The sequence below is a fragment of the Nerophis ophidion genome, linkage group LG11, assembly GCF_033978795.1.
Source record: "Nerophis ophidion isolate RoL-2023_Sa linkage group LG11, RoL_Noph_v1.0, whole genome shotgun sequence".
Taxonomy (NCBI): domain Eukaryota; kingdom Metazoa; phylum Chordata; class Actinopteri; order Syngnathiformes; family Syngnathidae; genus Nerophis; species Nerophis ophidion.
The window spans coordinates 38,961,309-38,979,477 of record NC_084621.1 but is presented as its reverse complement, the minus strand read 5'-3'; the positions used below and the strand labels follow the sequence as shown (position 1 = coordinate 38,979,477).

Below are 18,169 nucleotides of genomic sequence, written 5' to 3'. Positions count from 1 at the left end.
GTTCTTCCCGTGACTGCGTGGGTTCCCTCCGGGTACTCCGGCTTCCTCCCACCTCCAAAGACCCTAACACACCTTAACCACGCCTGCCCAACCCCGCCCACTTCAACTTCCTCATGTTCTCTCAGGAAGAGCATGTCCCAAATTCCAAGCTGCTGTTTTGAAGCATGTTAAAAAAAACAATGCACTTTGTGACTTCAATAATAAATATGACAGTGCCATGTTAGCATTTTTTTCCCATAACTTGAGTTGATTTATTTTGGAAAACCTTATTACATTGTTTAATGCATCCAGCGGGGCATCACAACAAAATTAGGCATAATAATATGTTAATTCCATGACTGTATATGTCAGTATCGGTTGATATCGGAATCGGTAATTAAGAGTCGGGAAAAAAGCCATTACCGGACATCTCTATTTCATACATTACAATTCAATTCATCCAACGTGATTTTGTCATTACTAATTTGTGTTTATCCTGTGTTTGCTTATTTTTCTGTTCTTCTCTTTCTCTTCTAAGTTGCCATTTCCTGTGTTGTATTTTCCAGCCTTGCTTCTAAGACGAGGTTGGTGCATTGTTTTGCATTGCTTGAATGCACATTGGCAGCGTTGCGTTTTGTTTAGGCCTTTAGTCGCGTTCACGCCGTGTGCATGTTTTTCACCCGACTACAAGTTTTCTGTATTTACCTGTGGTCTCTTGCTGAGCCACATTGGTGCTCCCTTCTTTTTGGACCATTTAACCACATTTTACCTGCACGTCGCCTGCTGTCTCTGCATCTTGGGGTCACGCCAACAGCCAGCATACGGCACTGTGACAGTTGCCTCGGTTTAGATGAACAATTGTACTTTGAAGTATCCAAACAAGACTGAAGCACAGAGGACCACTGTGAAGCCGTTACCATAGACTCAGTCACGACACACACAGCATTGCGATGTGTGTTGTAACACACACACGCACACACGCACGCGCGCACGCACACACGCACGCACGCACACACGCACACACACGCACACACACACACACACACACACACACACACACACACACACACATTCCATGGCCTTGGAGATATTTGGCTCTTTCATAGCTCATGAAAGATGGGACACACAGACAGAAAGAGAAATAGTTCTTTGCCTTCATTCTCTCCCCCGGAAAAGGAACATACAGTATGAACACTGCACAGTCACTTAGTGTACAAGCTATGGAAGACATCAACAAGATGTGAAGGCCAGACTAACTTAATGTTGAGTAGATGTGCATCTCTAACATCTGCGACAAATTCAATTTGATGTCATGTGCAGACCTGACTGGAAGTCATCCAGGCCACAAATTGCCTAATTCAATAAACTGTACAATCAGAACAGTGGATTTCATGTTAAACATAGTTCTTCTTTTTTAGTGGTTTTAAAATCATGTTATTATGTTCTGGTCCCTATTTGATCTGCTTTTTTTGGCCACAACATTAGGTACTAGGGGTGCTCAATTCAAATTCCAAATCTTGTTTTTTTTATTCCAATTATAAACAGATTCATAATTTTCAAGAATCAATAAAAAAATAAAAACATTTTTTAAATGTTGTGCACTTTTTTTTGCATTTTTTCTTAAAGAAAAATTTTTGGGAGAAAAAACATTAGACAACTATCATTAGATAACATTATAATTTATACTGTTGATTTTATCCATTTTTTTTTTTTTTGTCTTGTTTTTAATAAATATTAAATTTTATGTTCTTTTAATTCAGTTTATAGCCTATGTATTGTAAAACTGAGATTGGGTTGTGGTTGTGCTGTTTTATTTTATTAGTTTAACATTCTGTGATTTTTGTAATTACAATTTTTTTTAAATACATTTTCAAAATGTTGTTTTTAGACCAACAACCAACGTGTGATAAGTCGTACATAGGCAGCCAAGAAGAGCTTTTTTTAACCTGTAACTATTTTTTAAAATGGTTTTGTTATACCGTATTTTTCGGACTATAATTCGCAGTTTTTTTCATAGTTTGGACATATACCCTGGAGCGACTTATGTGTGAAATGATTAAAACGTAACCGTAAAATATCAAATAATATTATTTATCTCATTCGCGGAAGAGACGAAGAAAATGTCAGCAATCCTCACACACACATCAGCCAATAAGAATTTGGCGGGGGAGGGTCATGGCAGAAGTGCATTGTGGGTCATGGAATGCTAACTGCTATATGCTATATGCTAATGCCGTAGCTATTAAAATGGATCATTTCAACGTTGGCGGTAACTTATAAAAACTGAGAAGGGCTGAACAAAAATGGCACCGAAAGGGAAATCATGTACTGCAGATTACAAACTGGATGTCGTGAAATATGCAGCAGAAAACGACAAGAGGAGGCGGCACATACCTTTGGAGTTGGCAGAGTTGTTTAGAAGCGACATCGAGGAAGAATATTTCATCGGATTTATCGATTAGAAGTGACAGATTGTTTGGTAAACATATTGCCTGTTCTATATGTTATAGTTATTTGAATGACTCTTACCATAATATGTTACGTTAACATACCAGGCACCTTCTCAGTTGGTTATTTATGCGTCATATAACATACACTTATTCAGCATGTTGTTCACTATTCTTTATTTATTTTAAATTGCCTTTCAAATGTCTATTCTTGGTGTTGGATTTTATCAAAAAAATTTCCCCCAAAAATGCGATTTATACTCCAGTGCGATGTATGTATGTTTTTTTCCTTCTTTATTATGCATTTTCGGCTGGTGCGACGTACACTCCGGAGCGATGTATAATCCCAAAAATACGGTACTCAATTTTATATGACAAGAATCATAGAATGGCCACATCAAGAATTGGAATTGAATCGAATCGTGAGGTGCCCTAAGATTCCCACCTCTATTAGGTACACTTGCACCATCTAATGAGATCCATTAGAAGATTGGGCCTTTATTAATATAATAAGATGTATTGTAAGGAATAAAACTTTAATAGCCACTCCCCATTGCCAATTATGTAAATGGGGATTTTTGAGCGCTATTTCCTCAATCTGTTATAATTTTGTGCATATTTGTTTGTGTAGTAACAGCTTTGAATTAAAAACAACTCACAAAAATGAGATGAAATCAATGCCCCCTGCCCCCTCACCATGCTGGATGATGCCATGCTCGAGGAGGCGTCGTCCCAGCTGCTCCGTCTCCTCCCTGGTCGCCATCTCGCCCTCTTGGACCAGCCAGTCAATGAACTCGGCGGCCACCAGCGTCCGCTCGAAGGTCCCGCCTTCCTCCTCCCTGGTCTGCAACAGGCTGTTCTCTGTGTTCATCAACCTGGACAACATTGAGGGGACTTTAGTGATGGAAGAAGCAGTTATTATATAACACCTGAAATGCAACATTTGCAAAAACAATGTTAAAGGTGACTGCCACTCAAAAGAATGGTGTAGCAGATTTACAAGTCAGTATTTTTGTTGAGTGTTGAAATTATAAATGCATGCAAAATGTGACGGAGCAGCAGCTCAGACACATTCCGGAGATTATAATCTGAATAATTGGAAATGCTTTGAATCTAAAATGTTATTCTGCTAAACTCTCAAATCTTTTAAGATGCTGATTAACATAACTCAATGTGTTTCAGCCATGTGTATAAAATATTGTAAAATAAATATAGAAATGTTACATCATATTTTTAACAGTCTAATTAAATGTATTCCTATTTTTTAAAATAATACATCACAATTTATGTTTTGTCTTTACAGAGTGTTGATTGATGCTGTCAGAGGTGTTAATGTAACAATAACAGGTTTATTATTGCATTACAGCACACTTGGGATGTAACTATATGAAAATGTAATTTCGCTATTATTGTGAACTGAGAGAGGCACCAGCGCCCCCCGCAACCCCAAAGGGAATAAGGTGTAGAAAAATGGATGGATGGATGGATAATCACATTGTTTTTATTTTCATGGTATTGTTGAACATGCTACTACAGACACTGAAAACTTACGTGTTTCATTGAAAACGTCTTCATGTCTTGTATTCATGCTAGCATTTAAGCCAGCAAGCGATTAGCGCACTCGCTGCTTCTGTACGAAATGAGCAGCATCACTGCAAGTTTTGCGATGATGAAAATTTTAAACGGTTAATAATAAAGTGATTTAATGAAGGTCGAAACACATCATTTACATATATTATAAAAACATTTTCTTCCTCAGAACTGTACAGCGTGTGTAATTTACTTGCATTTGCAACTAAAAATAGGCTGTGCCAATACAAAAAAAAGGGGTGCATGTGCAAATACTGATTTTAACCCCTCAATTTGCATTTTGCTCTTAATATAAATCTATTCAAATTGGACTAAACTAAAGTAAAACCTTTGCACATTTCTATATAATGTTTGAAACTACCTCAAACATAACCAAATGGACAAGTGATTGACGCGGAAGTGTCACTAACTACTGCAGTGAAGTGTGTGTCCCTCCTTCTCCTCTTCCTCCTCCATGCACAGAAGGGATGGGGGATTTCACACACTCAGAGTTTTCAAACACGGAAGAAACATCTTAGTTGGAGGAACAGTTCAGTAAAAGCAGCGTTAATTTTGTTCACTAATAATTTTTGTCCTTTCTTATCGTCAACGACCCATTTTCCTTTGAAGAAATTAGGACGATAACGAATGAAAACAAAAGTACGATTTTTATATTTTTACCCGTTAAATCAAGACTCCTTACAAGACATCAATACAATATGTCTTTTTCACCAGAAAGAAAGACAAGCGAATACACAATTCACTTTTCCCGCAGTAGACAAGAAAACATCTTGTGAACCCCCTGGCTCATTTTCTCCCGTAAAAATAGAACCAACTTGAAGTACAGTCTGCAGACTAACCATCGGGACGTTTACGCAACAGTAAGTAGGCCAAAGCTAATATTTGGAAATGACCCACATTGTACTTAATTACTGATACTATGAGAGCTGGTAGAATAAAAGCAACACCGCTTTCTTTACCAAAAATCAATACTGACTTCAAAACAAATTGCTTTTGTCGTGGAGCATGATGCTGTGATCAGCTGAGCCGAGGAGGCCTAAGTATTTATTAAAAACAAGGCAGAGGTTTTATTCAACAATTACATTCCATATTTTTGGCCACTGTAACATATGTACACAGTTAAAACAGTAACACAGTGTTTGAATATAGGAAAATAAAACCCTGTACTTTCATCAAGTGACTCTTTAAATGGAGCCATTGTACCACTACCATGGCTTGAGTCACTGGTCTAAATAAATAGTACATGTTCCATCATTAAAATTACATTTTAATGATGGAACAGAAAATAGTTACAGTGTTATTGAGCATAATAGTTAAAATATGATTCATGTAAGTTATGCACTCCGAATTTCATGTATAAAATATTTATGTAAATAATGTAACACTGTACTATAGCACTTCTCACTACATTTTTAATGCTAGGATTTGAGCGTCAAATACATGTTTATGTTCCATTTTCATTATTTCCTGTTAAATAATTTAATTACAAGTGTACGCAATGCGCATAATTATATTATATACTTCGGTCAGAGCAAGTGAATATGTTGTACTCCATCATGCACCTACAGTAGCTCTATTAGTGTTAGTTTAGTGGTGTTCTCGGCGTTTAATTGAGTGTTGCAGTAAGCCTTATGATGGCATTCTGTTTATATGTATGAATAAGGTGTTAAGAATGAAATTGGGATATTTGAGACATTTCACATTACTCCTAAATATCATCTGTGCTGGTATTGTTTTCAAATTAGTACCACCGGTGCTACTGGTGAAAAAGCAAAGCATACAGCTCTGATTCTGACATTTTCTGCAAATATGTGCAATGCAATGCAGATACATATCTTGTTTAATTTTTTTCCATTTTATTTTTATTTTCAACACGACTCCATGGCCTTTGAGCTCCCCTTCAATTAGCTGAATGTTGAAGAGACTGTGTTGGTGATCCTGAACCTTTCTCTGTTGTTTATTGTTAATGTTATTGTTAATTGGTTTTCTATGTATACACCAACCTGTCTTGGGACTACAGACAGAAACCAGCCTTGGGCTAAAACCTGACATATTTACATATAGTAGATACTGTATTATCATCAATATGTGCTGTCCTTATTTTAAATAAAGAATAAACCAAACCAACAGCACACGGATATATTTATCATGTTATGACCTTTTGTTGAAGCTGTAAAAGGAAATTAGGTGCAGCTCTACACTACTGCAAGTGGGTCAGTGTGTGTGTGTGTTTGTGTATGTGTCAAGGAAAAGTACCGTCCATAGTTAGGACATAAATCATGGTCCCAATAAGGAAAACTATTGCATCTAATAGAGAATGTCTCTTTTGAACCGTTGGTGGTGAAATTATCAAAATTAGGGTGGTCACAAAAAGGAGGGATTTTTCAAATTGACTTTGTGTTGGTTTGAAAAGTGCTCCCCCAATGGTCAAGATATGAAATAATAAGTGTGTGTAAAAATTTGAAGTGCTCCCCCTCTGGCCAACATATGTAATAACAAGTAATAACAAGTGTGTGTAAGAAATTGGAATGTCAATTAATCAATCAATGATTATTTATTTAGCCCTAAATCACTAGTGTCTCAAAGGGCTGCACAAACCACAACACAAACCACAACGACATCCTCGGTAGAGCCCACATAAGGGCAAGGAAAACTCACACCCAATGGGACGTCGGTGACAATGATGACTATGAGAAACCTTGGATGTGTCCCCTTTGGCCAAAATTAATACAAAAAATAAATAAATATGTATATAGAGACATGCTGTAATAACTTTAAGTAAATAATGAAGATTAAAAACCAGTTAAAAACAAAAAAATAATTTAAAAAATACTAAAAGCTCCCCTTTCTTCTATTTGCGTGGTATGTACGTATTATTAATGTCGTAAATACAAATCTTTATATATCTAGAAAGGGTGGTCCTAAAAAGGTAGGCATTTTTCAGAGGTCCCAAGAAGGTAAGAAATACAAGAATGTATGTGTGTGTGTGTGTCAAGGAAAAGTACCGTCCATAGTTAGGACATAAATCATGGTCCCAATAAGGAAAACCACTAACTAACTAGAGAATGTCTCATTTGCACCCTTGGTGGTGAAATTATCAAAATTAGGGTGGTCCCAAAATGGAGGGATTTTTCAAATGTACTTTGTGTTGGTTTTAAAAGTGTTCCCCCTCTGGTCAACATTCGGAAATAACAAGAATGTGTAAACATTTAAAGTGCTCCCCCTCTGGCCAACATATATAAAAACAAGGGTGTGTAAGAAATTGAAATGCGTCCCTTTTGGCCAAAATTAATTAAAGCAATAAAATAAATATGTATGTAGAGACATGCTGTAATAACTTGAAGTAAATAATAAAGATTAAAAACCAACTAAAAACTAAACATTATACAAAAAATATTAAAAGCTTACCTTTTTTATATTTGCGTAGTATGTACATATTATTAATGTTGTAAATAGAAATCTTTATATATCTAGAAAGGGTGGTCGTAAAGAGGTAGGCATTTTTAGGAGGTCCCAAGAAGGTAAGAAATACAAGAAAGTATGTATTTGTGTGTGTGTGTGTGTGTGTGTGCAAGTGTGTGCATGAGCGTGTGTGTGTGTGTGTGCGTGCGTGTGCGTGCGTGTGTGAGTGCGTTTCCTTGAATCGGCAATAAATGTGATAGGACGTTGCCGGTGTGAAACATGCACAACAAAAGCTACACACAAACTAACAACAGACCAGACAAGTACACACATGCACAAAGCAGAACTGCTGACTGCTGTCACTGTCTCAACCCTGCACAACACACACACACACACACACACACACACACACACACACACACGCACAAACGTCATTTAACACCAGTGGCCAAGTCGGTGAGACAATGTCCCATGCAGACACACCGCGCTGGTACGGATCAGCCACCTTTGAATGGGTTCATGTCTCAACATGTCAGTAAAGTGCACTAAACCTGGGAGTATCTTGACAGGCCATTGATCACACACTAGAACTGTCACTGTTGACTGACATGCCTAAATCCGAAGCAACTGCAAGCCATTTATCTGACACATGTTACAGCTAACCATCAGTCAAATTAGGATGGGAAAGCAGAGAGAATAACGTCAATGAAAATATTGCTGCTAATCGCCAGCAAGTGTTCAATAAATGTAAAAGTGATGTTAAATGTTAATGTGTCCATTCCATTCGTCAATTCTATGTATTTTGCAATGTTTTCTGCATACTAAACTATAAAATGTGTTGTATGTTCATATTTTTGGGTGTCTGGACTGATTAGATTTGTATGAATTGTTAAGTGAAAATTTGCTTCAATTTTTGTACGATTCCGTTTTTTAATCGAAAAACCAAGTAAACTGAGTTGTGGCCTCATAGAGACTTCCACTCGTAATCATGAAGCATAAAATGGCTAAATTAATTTAAAATATCAATACTACAGTAGTATTGCCCACTAGATTTGACCAACCAATCACGCACATTGTTCAGTATTGTGGCCACTGATTGGCTCAGCCTCAGTCAACATTACTATATCGGAATAAACAAGTGTAAATATAACTATGTGGGTGTTATTTCATGATTGGAGTGCTCTCCTAATGTTACAAATTGTGTTTAGAAGTGTGTGTTTTGAAAAAGGTGCCGAGGGTCTCGTGGCTTGTGCAGCCCTTTGAGACACTCGTGATTTAGTGCTATATAAGTAAACTTTGATTGATTGATTGAAAACGGTACTATACCAGCTTTGAAAAATACCGGTACCGTTTATGCTGCTATGCGGCCGTGACTACCGAGCCGAGACGCATGATGTTGAGTGCATCAAAACGCACACACAAAGAGCATACAAGCAATAACATCGCGGGGAGGAAGAATTGCAAAAAAACGGCATTAATACTAGTTACCAAAATGGGTGCATGAAACGAAACATGGAGGTATTTGGGCTTAAAAACAAATGATAAAGGTGTTCACACCCAAATGGAGATTCATATTTTTTTTAATTTTATACAAGTTTTTTAAAATTTTATTTCTGCTTGTATTTTATTTATTTTATTTTTGTATTTTTCTGTGATATTCTGGGTCTGAAATAAAATGACTACTAGTACTACTACTACTATTCTAAATTGATTCATGATTTAAAAAAATGGGGAAAAAAAAGTATATATAATATATATATATTTTTTAAGAATCTTTTTTTTTTTCATTTTAGGCTATCTCCATGCAACCAAAAGTTGCATTTGTAACATGTAACCTGTTTTGAAAGTGTCAGTATAAGAAAATAAACAAAATAAAAGTTTCAGTATAATTCTTATAAAATCGTGTTGAATCGAGATTCAATTCTGAATCAAATTGTCACACCAGGAATCTGAATTGGATCTAATCATAGAGTACTATCTGGATAACAGTTTTTGTTATGTTTTAAATAGGGGTGTAACGGTACGTGTATTTGTATTGAACTGTTTCGGTACGGGGGTTTCGGTTCGGAGGTGTACCGAACGAGTACACATGCTAGCAGCAACCGGGCTAGGACAACATGTTAAAGCCAGAGCTGGAAGACCCTCCTGCCTCGTTAAGATCTCCCGTTTGGGAACACTTTGGCTGTGCGATTAAACAATGGAGGACGGAGGTTTGCCAATATTGTTTAGCAGCTGCTTCTGACAACACGTCAAACATGTGTTGCACCTTTCCTGCTTCCGGCTCCCAGACCGTAGTCGAGGTCTTGCACACAGCCAATCCAACAAAACACCAGCCACTCCCCGCACTCACGCTACCGCTCCCTCACCCCACTCGCCCACACACTCACCTCACATGCTGTCACATATTAAAGGGCCACACACACACATACGCTACTCTCATAACACATGCTAACCCATTTGAAGCGTCACCACCCCATTCAAGCAGCCTCTCCTCGGCGAGTCAGGCAGGGCTAAAGCAATAACAAATGTTTTTATCGCAGCAGATTTAAGTCCATTTTGCATTAAAAAATTGATTTTGACCCACTTCTATGGTGGAAGAACAATGAGCCCATATATCCTCTTACTGCCAAGTTAGCCAGGCTGGGGGCGGGAAGAAAAGTTCATCTGAGGCTGCGTTGACTTGAAACTGTTTAATGTTGCACTTTTTATATGTAGAAGAAAAGTTTTGTCATCTTATTTACCGTATTTCCTTGAATTGCCGCCGGGGCGCTAATTAATTTAAAACCTCTTCTAACTCTTGCGCTTACCAAAGGCATGCGGTAAAAGTAAGCATGCGCTAATTATTTAAAACTTCTTTTCACTCCGGCACTTACCAAAGGTATGCAGTAAAAATTTGAGTGTGATGTAAGTTTGGACCTTAAATCCTACTGAATAGCTCTTAATCTTCTTCCCTTTATGCGATTTCAAATTACCGGTATTGAAATCAGCCTCCTCCGTTTTGAAAATGATGACAGGGGAAGTGTCACTCGTGATGTCACGAGTTTGACCAGGCGGTAATACTAAGCATGCGCTAATTATTTTGGGAAGCAACAACTTGAGGCAGTTTAACGTTGATTAACGTGGACGCCGACTTAAACAAGTTAAAAAACTTATTGGGGTGTTACCATTTATTGGTCAGTTGTACGGAATATGTACTGTGCTTTGCAATTTACTAATAAAAGTCTCAATCAATCAATAAAAAAAAGCACCTTATATGTAGAAAGAGTTTGTTAAGAACCCATTTTGAGCCTTATCTTATTTAGTTTTTATTTTATATATGTTGACCACATTAACCCTGTCAATGGACCCTGTGTGTATATGTATGTTATGCCATTGTTTACAAATTTGGTAAATAAATAACCAAAAAGTGTATATTTTGTTGTTTTCTTACTTTACCGAAAATGAACCGAACCGTGACCTCTGAACCGAGGTATGTACATAACCGAAATTTCTGTGCACCGTTACACCCCTAGTTTTAAGTGATTTTGTTCTCTCTTGAGAAAATTAAAAGGAAGAGTGTAGAAAGCAGTGGAGAAAAAAGGTATGGGTTGTATTATTAGGGCTACTGTCTGCCTGCAGCATCCTCCCAGAGGGGTTCATTAATATCAAAACTCTGTTGTTCTGTTTAATCCCAGTGGTGATGCACTGAAGACACACAACTTGTTTGAACGTCATATTGAGATAGATTACAACTCTAAGTGGTAAAGCCTTTCTGCCCAATAATGCAGGTACAAATTGAGGATGCAATATTCCATGAACGCTGACTGTGTGTGTGTGCACAGTGTCATCCAGGTTGGTTTAAGTCAACAGCACATGTTAGCTCAAGCACAGTGGTTTCAGCAATAGCACCTCCAGGGTTGTGTAAGACATACACACCGTATGTATGGCTAACAAAGCAAATGGCTGTGACCTGAATATGCAGTGTGCATTATTAAGTCTCTGCAAATAACACACTGGACTCCATCTGGGTGCACATTTGCATGTGTACCAAATTAAACTAACAGTATCTGTTTTAGTGTTTCCCCTATATTCATTTAGATTTATAATGTGGTGGGTCGCCACAAGTAAATGCACAGCAAGGATAAATTCGGACATCCTCACTTGGCAATGATGTAAAGTGAAGGTAAAAAAAGAGTACGACGGAAACAGCACGAACAAAGATAGTGTGTCTGTACGTTTGTCCTAAGCATAAAGAATTACATAAAGCTGATGATTTGAGAGCAGAGACAACAGTTGTTCTGCCTGGGACTCTTATGCAACTATGAGGACAGTCTGTGTGTATTCTTAGTCTGTGTGGTGTCTAGAAACACATGAAAACCAGGGCGTGTGTTTGGAGCTGGGTGTTCATAGAGGTGCAAAACTGTAAATTTGTAGTGTAAATGCATTTCAGTACGTCTAATGAAAGGACTTGATAAACCAGCCAAGAGAGAGGTGGAGAAAGTAAACCATTCTAGGAAAAAAATCAACAGCTGAGGACAAACAAAAGCAGTTCCATTAGTGATGTTCCAGTCAGCCCTAATTGGACAAATACTCTTAATTGAACTTCCAATAATCTCTCATTCCCCCCAAACTGAAAAGCTTCTAAAATAATTAATTTTAAAACAAGCTACTGTCCGATTTAGCAGCAGAATTATGTTTGAAACATTCATGGTTTTGGTGCGTTAGATTGCAGAGGCCATCGTGTCTCCTCAGAGAAACAACAGGAAACTGTAGGCTACACATTGTAATGTAATGCACCACCTCAAGCTGCACCATGTAATGCACCACATAAAGCTACACAACATTATGTAATGCACCACTTGAAGCCAAACAAAGTAATGCAATGCACCATAAAAAGATACACATTGTACCGTATTTTTCAAATTATAAATCGCTCCGGAGTATACGTCACAACTGCCGAAAATGCATAATAAAGAAGGAAAAAAACATACAAACCCCGTTTCCATATGAGTTGGGAAAATGTGTTAGATGTAAATATACATGGAATACCAATGATTTGCAAATCTTTTTCAACCCATATTCAGTAGAATGCACAACAAAGACAATATATTTGATGTTCAAACTCATAAACTTTATTTTTTTTTGCAAATAATAATTAACTTATAATTTCATGGCTGCAACACGTGCCAAAGTAGTTGGGAAAGGGCATGTTCACCACTGTGTTATATCACCTTTTCTTTGAACAACACTCAATAAACGTTTGGGAACTGAGCAAACTAATTGTTGAAGCTATGAAAGTGGAATTCTTTCTCATTCTTGTTTTATGAAGACCTTTAGTCGTTCAACAGTCCGGGGTTTCCTGTGTCATATTTTACGCTTCATAATGGGCCACACATTTTCAATGGGAGACAGGTCTGGACTGCAGGCGAGCCAGGAAAGTACCCGCACTCTTTTACTACGAAACCACGCTGTTGTAACACGTGGCCTGGCACTGTCTTGCTGAAATAAGGAGGGGCGTCCATGATAATGTTGCTTGGATGACGACATATGTTGCTCTAAAACCTGTATGGATCATTCAGCATTAATGGTGCCTTCACAGATGTGTAAGTTACGCATGCCTTGGGCACTAATACACCCCCATACCATCACAGATGCTGGCTTTTGAACTTTGCGCCTATAACAATCCGGATGGTTGTTTTCCTTTTTGTTCCGGTAGACACCACGTCCAGTTTCCGAATATAATTTTAAATGTAGACTCGTCAGACCACAGAACAATTTTCCACTTTGCATCAGTCCATCTTAGATGAGCTCGGGCCCAGCAAAGCCAGCTGCGTTCCTTGGTGTTGTTGATAAATGGGTTTTGCTTTGCATAGAACAGTTTTAACTTGCACTTACAAATGTAGCAATCAACTGTAGTTACTGACAGTGGTTTTATGAAGTGTTCCTGAGACCATGTGGTGATATCCTTTACACACTGATGTCGGTTTTTGATGCAATACCGCCTGAGGGATCAAAAGTCCGTAATACCATCGCTTATGTGCAGGGATTTCTCCAAATTCTCTGAACCTTTTGATGATTTTACAGACAGTAAATGGTAAAATCCCTAAATTCCTTGCAATAGCTCGTTGAGAAATGTGGTTCTAAAACTGTTCGACAATTTGCTTACTAATTGGTGACCCTCACCCCATCCTTGTTTGTGAATTACTTAGCATTTCATGGAAGCTGCTTTTATACCCAATCATGGGACCCACCTGTTCCCAATTAGCCTGCACACCTGTGGGATGTTCCAAATAAGTGTTTGATGAGTATTTCTCAACTTTATCAGTATTTATTGCCACTTTTCCCAACTTCTTTGTCATGTGTTGATGGCATCAAATTCTAAAGTTAATGATTACTTGCAAAAAAAAAAATGTTTATCAGTTTGAACATCAAATATGTTGTCTTTGTAGCATATTCAACTGAATATGGGTTGAAAATGATTTACAAATCGTTGTATTCCGTTTATATTTACATTTAACACAATTTCCCAACTCATTTGGAAACAGGGTTTATACATACGTCGCACTGGAGTATAAATTTCATTTTTGGGGGAAATTTATTTGATAAAATCCAACACCAAGAATAGACATGTGAAAGGCAATTTAAAATAAATAAAGAATAGTGAACAACAGGCTGAATAAGTGTACGTTATATGACGCATAAATAACCAACAGAGAACTTGCCTGGTATGTTAACGTAACATATTATGGTAAGAGTCATTCAAATAACTATAACATATAGAACATGCTATACGTTTACCGAACAATCCGTCACTCCTAATCGCTAAATCAGATGATATCTTCTTCCTCGATGTCGCTTCTAAACAACTCTGCCAACTCCAAAGGTATGCGCCGCTTCCTCTTGTCGTTTTCTGCTGCATATTTTACTACGTCCAGCTTGTAATCTGCAGTATGTGATTTCCCTTTCGGTGCCATTTTTGTTCAGCCCTTCTCAGTTTTTATAAGTTACCGCCAACGATGAAATGATCCATTTTAATAGCTATGGCAGTAGCATTTAGCATATAGCATTCCATGACCCACAATGTACTTCTGTCATGACCCTCCCCCGCCGAATTCTTATTGGTTGACGTGTGTGTGACGATTGCTGACATTTTCTTCGTCTCTTCCGCGAATGAGATAAATAATATTATTTGATATTTTACGGTAATTTGTTAAAAATTTCACACATAAGTCGCTCCGGAGTATATGTCGCACCCCCGGCCAAACTATAAAAAAAACTGCGATTTATAGTCCGAAAAATGCGGTAATGCACCTTAAAATTTACACAACATAATGTAATGCACTACAAAAAGCTACACAATGTAATGCACCATGTAAAGCTACAGCCTATTGGTTAGAGTGTCCGCCCTGAGATCGGTAGGTTGTGAGTTCAAACTCCGGCCGAGTCATACCCAAGAATATAAAAATGGGATTCCCGGGCGCGGCACTGCTGCTGCCCACTGCTCCCCTCATCTCCAAGGGGGTGATCAAGGGATGGGTCAAATGCAGAGGACAAATTTCACCATACCTAGTGTGTGTGAGAATCATTGGTACTTGGACTTTAACAAGTAATGCACCACATAAAGCTACACAATATAATGTACCACATAGGCTACACAATGTCATGTAATGCACCACGGAAAGCTACGCAATGTAATACACCAAGTGAAGCTACACAATCTAATGTAATACACTACTTACACAATGTAATGTAATGTACCACATAAGGCTACACAATGTAATTTAATGTACGATGTACTGTAAAGCCCCATAATGTAATGCTATGTACAATAACACTGCTTTTGCGACATACTTCTCATAGATCCTTTGCCCCCTCATGAACACTTTGGCCTCGTTGTCCAGCGGAAAGGTGCCGTCGTCTTTGCGGAAGCGGTAGAACAACTTCATGTCTTTGAACTCCCGGTGCTCATCACACACTGGCAACATATGAACACAAACAAAACATACAGTTTAGCTTCAACCTTAAAAAATGTGAATTGTGTGTAGCAAACACAAAACAATTGAAGAAATGCTGCTACGGTGGAACTTCCAAAACAATAACACAATCTCAAAATCGTATTTGTTTTGCATTTAAAACCAATTTTTCAGGGAATATTGCGGTGAGCCCTGTCAGGTTCACTGCAAAAACTGAAATCCAAGTAAGATTAAATATCTCAAACAAGGGTGATATTTGCTTATTTTCTGTCTGATAAAAATAATCCCTCTCACTAAGCAGATTTTATGATATAGAGTGTTTTACTTGTTTTAAAGGTTTTGGTCCAAATATATCTCAGAAAGATATTACACCTTGTTGCTGAGATGTTATGTCCTATATTGAGTAAAACATGCTTGAAACTAAACTATCAACTGATGCAAAGGTGTGTCATTAACACTCACAAGTATAAAACTACTTTTTTAAAGTAATAATTTCTTACTTCAAGCATGAAAAAAAAAATCACGATGCCGAGCACATATCATTATGTAAAAATAATGGCACTAGGATTTAGACTTAGACTTAGACTTAATTTTTATTGTCATTCCAATTTGAACTTTACAGTACAGATAAGAACGAAATTGTGTTGCAATAGCTCATGGTAGTGCAGGATAAAAAAAAGCAATAATGTGAATATATAAATAAATAGATTACTGTACAGATAATGATATTGCACTTTTTCATAAGCATCCACGTTTATGGATGTATGTTATGTTGTCTTTTTATTCCAGTGAGTTAATCCATTTTGGGGGAAATTGAGGGGATTATGATACGTCCAAGAGTCTTATAGCCAGAGGGAAGAAGATGTTACACAACCTGGTGGTTCTGCTTTGGAGGCTGCAGAACCTTTTTCTAGAGTCCAGCAGTGAAAACAGTCCTTGGTGGGGGTGGGAGGAGTCTCTACTGATTTTCTGAGCCCTGGTCAGGCAGCAGTTTTTTGCGATCTCCTGGATTTACTTAATTTAAGAATATTTTTCAACATATTGAGCAAAAATGTCTCTTTTTTTTCTACCAAAAAACGTGCACTTGTTATTAGTGAGGATATACTTATTTTAAGGTATTTTTGGGTTCATTGAAGTTAGCTAATTTTACTTGTTTTGGAATGTCTTGACAAGCCAAATTCTCTTGTTCTATTGGCAGATAATTTTGCTTAGTTCAAATAAAATACCCGTAATGTGTGTAGTTTTTTTTCTTGTTTTTGAACAATGACTTTTTGCAACGTTGACAAGGGCCTCTCACAGCAGTCCCAGCTGCAGTCAGAGCACTAATGAGACTGCAAATTTGAAATGTGCATGTTGCTAAGCTGCAACTGTTTCTGCCTTAGTTTGAGTGAGATGTAAATGTCAAAAATAAATCACTGCAACGTCCAATCCCGTTGTTTATGTTAATGAGCCAGGTATTATTCAGTTTGTTCATGAAGGTCACAACTCTCCAGTCTTTTGATACTTTAGCATTTGACAATGCATATTTAAAACAAAGAAAAGTTCATTTTCAGTTCTGATTATACATATATATTTTTTTTAACTCACTTTTTATCTCTTGCACTACCGTGTTATTTCTCTCCTACGGCATCCATTGCAATTAATTATGTAGATGGTGATGTCGTCTTGTAAGGAGGTTATTTTGTGTCTTTTTTTAGAAAACCTTATTTTTTACACAAAATTTATGTAACTGATTTTTTTGCGTTAGAATTTTGTGAATTAAATTTCTTTACATCAAATTACGCAGACAATTTCATTGAAAAAAATTCAGGGTTTTAAAGTTCAATGTAAAAAAATCAGTTAATCAAAATTAGGTGTAAAAAAATCAGACAGGATCGATTGCTTCAGTCTCAATCAGCTGAAGAGAATCAATAACTCCACGGTTACCAAGAATGCCAGTGTAAGTTAATAATAACACAGACATTTGTAAAAGTTTTAGCATATTCACTATTGCCAACAACCGTAGCTTAATTACATTACGATAGCACGTACTAATATCCGAGAAAATACTCCTACAGACATCACAAAGGGACAGTTTAAAGTAAAGTTAAAGTACCAATGATTGTCACACACACACTAACTGTTGTGAAATTTGTCCTCTGCATCTCTCTGTGTGGAGTTTGCATGTCCTCCCCATGAATGCGTGGGTTCCCTCCGGGTACTCCGGCTTCCTCCCACCTCCAAAGACATGCACCTGGGGATAGGTTGATTGGCAACACTAAATTGGCCCTAGTGTGTGAATGTGAGTGTGAATATTGTCTGTCTATCTGTGTTGGCCCTGCGATGAGGTAGCGACTTGTCCAGGGTGTACCGCGCCTTCCGCCCGATTGTAGCTGAGATAGACGCCAGCACCCCCCGCGTCCCCAAAAGTGAATAAGCGGTAGAAAAATGGATGGATGGATGGATATTGTAACACTTACAAATGTTACTTGGACTGATGAAAGAAGAAACTTATCGAGCAGAAAATTAATGGACATATATACTTTCGGCACAAAACGCAAGTATATTGTCAATGCGTAGCACTTGTAGTGAAAGATCTTGTCCAAAAGATGGCAACATAGCACAAACCTTTAACACATCTTTTCAGTATCTCTTTTGGTGTAATATGAAAAAAAACTATTTGTGGAATACAAAACACTATGGCCTTTAGCGAAGAAAAATCCATAAATTAGCTGCACCATTTTATAAGCCGCATAGTTCAGAGTAGGGCTGGGCGATATATCGAATATACTCGATATATCGCGGGTTTGTCTCTGTACG

At 37.6% G+C, this 18,169-nt stretch overlaps 1 protein-coding gene across 2 annotated transcripts in view; it reads right to left on the bottom strand.

The window, feature by feature from the left end:
* Positions 1-18,169, bottom strand: part of deptor (DEP domain containing MTOR-interacting protein) — a 90,420-nt gene that overhangs the window by 48,894 nt on the left and 23,357 nt on the right. For both annotated transcript variants that reach the window (XM_061915885.1, XM_061915886.1), the window contains 2 exons: positions 15,249-15,372; positions 3,123-3,301 (listed from right to left, as the gene is read on the bottom strand). In XM_061915885.1, the coding sequence (XP_061771869.1) occupies positions 3,123-3,301; positions 15,249-15,372 (303 nt within the window). The remainder of the gene's footprint in view (positions 1-3,122; positions 3,302-15,248; positions 15,373-18,169) is intronic.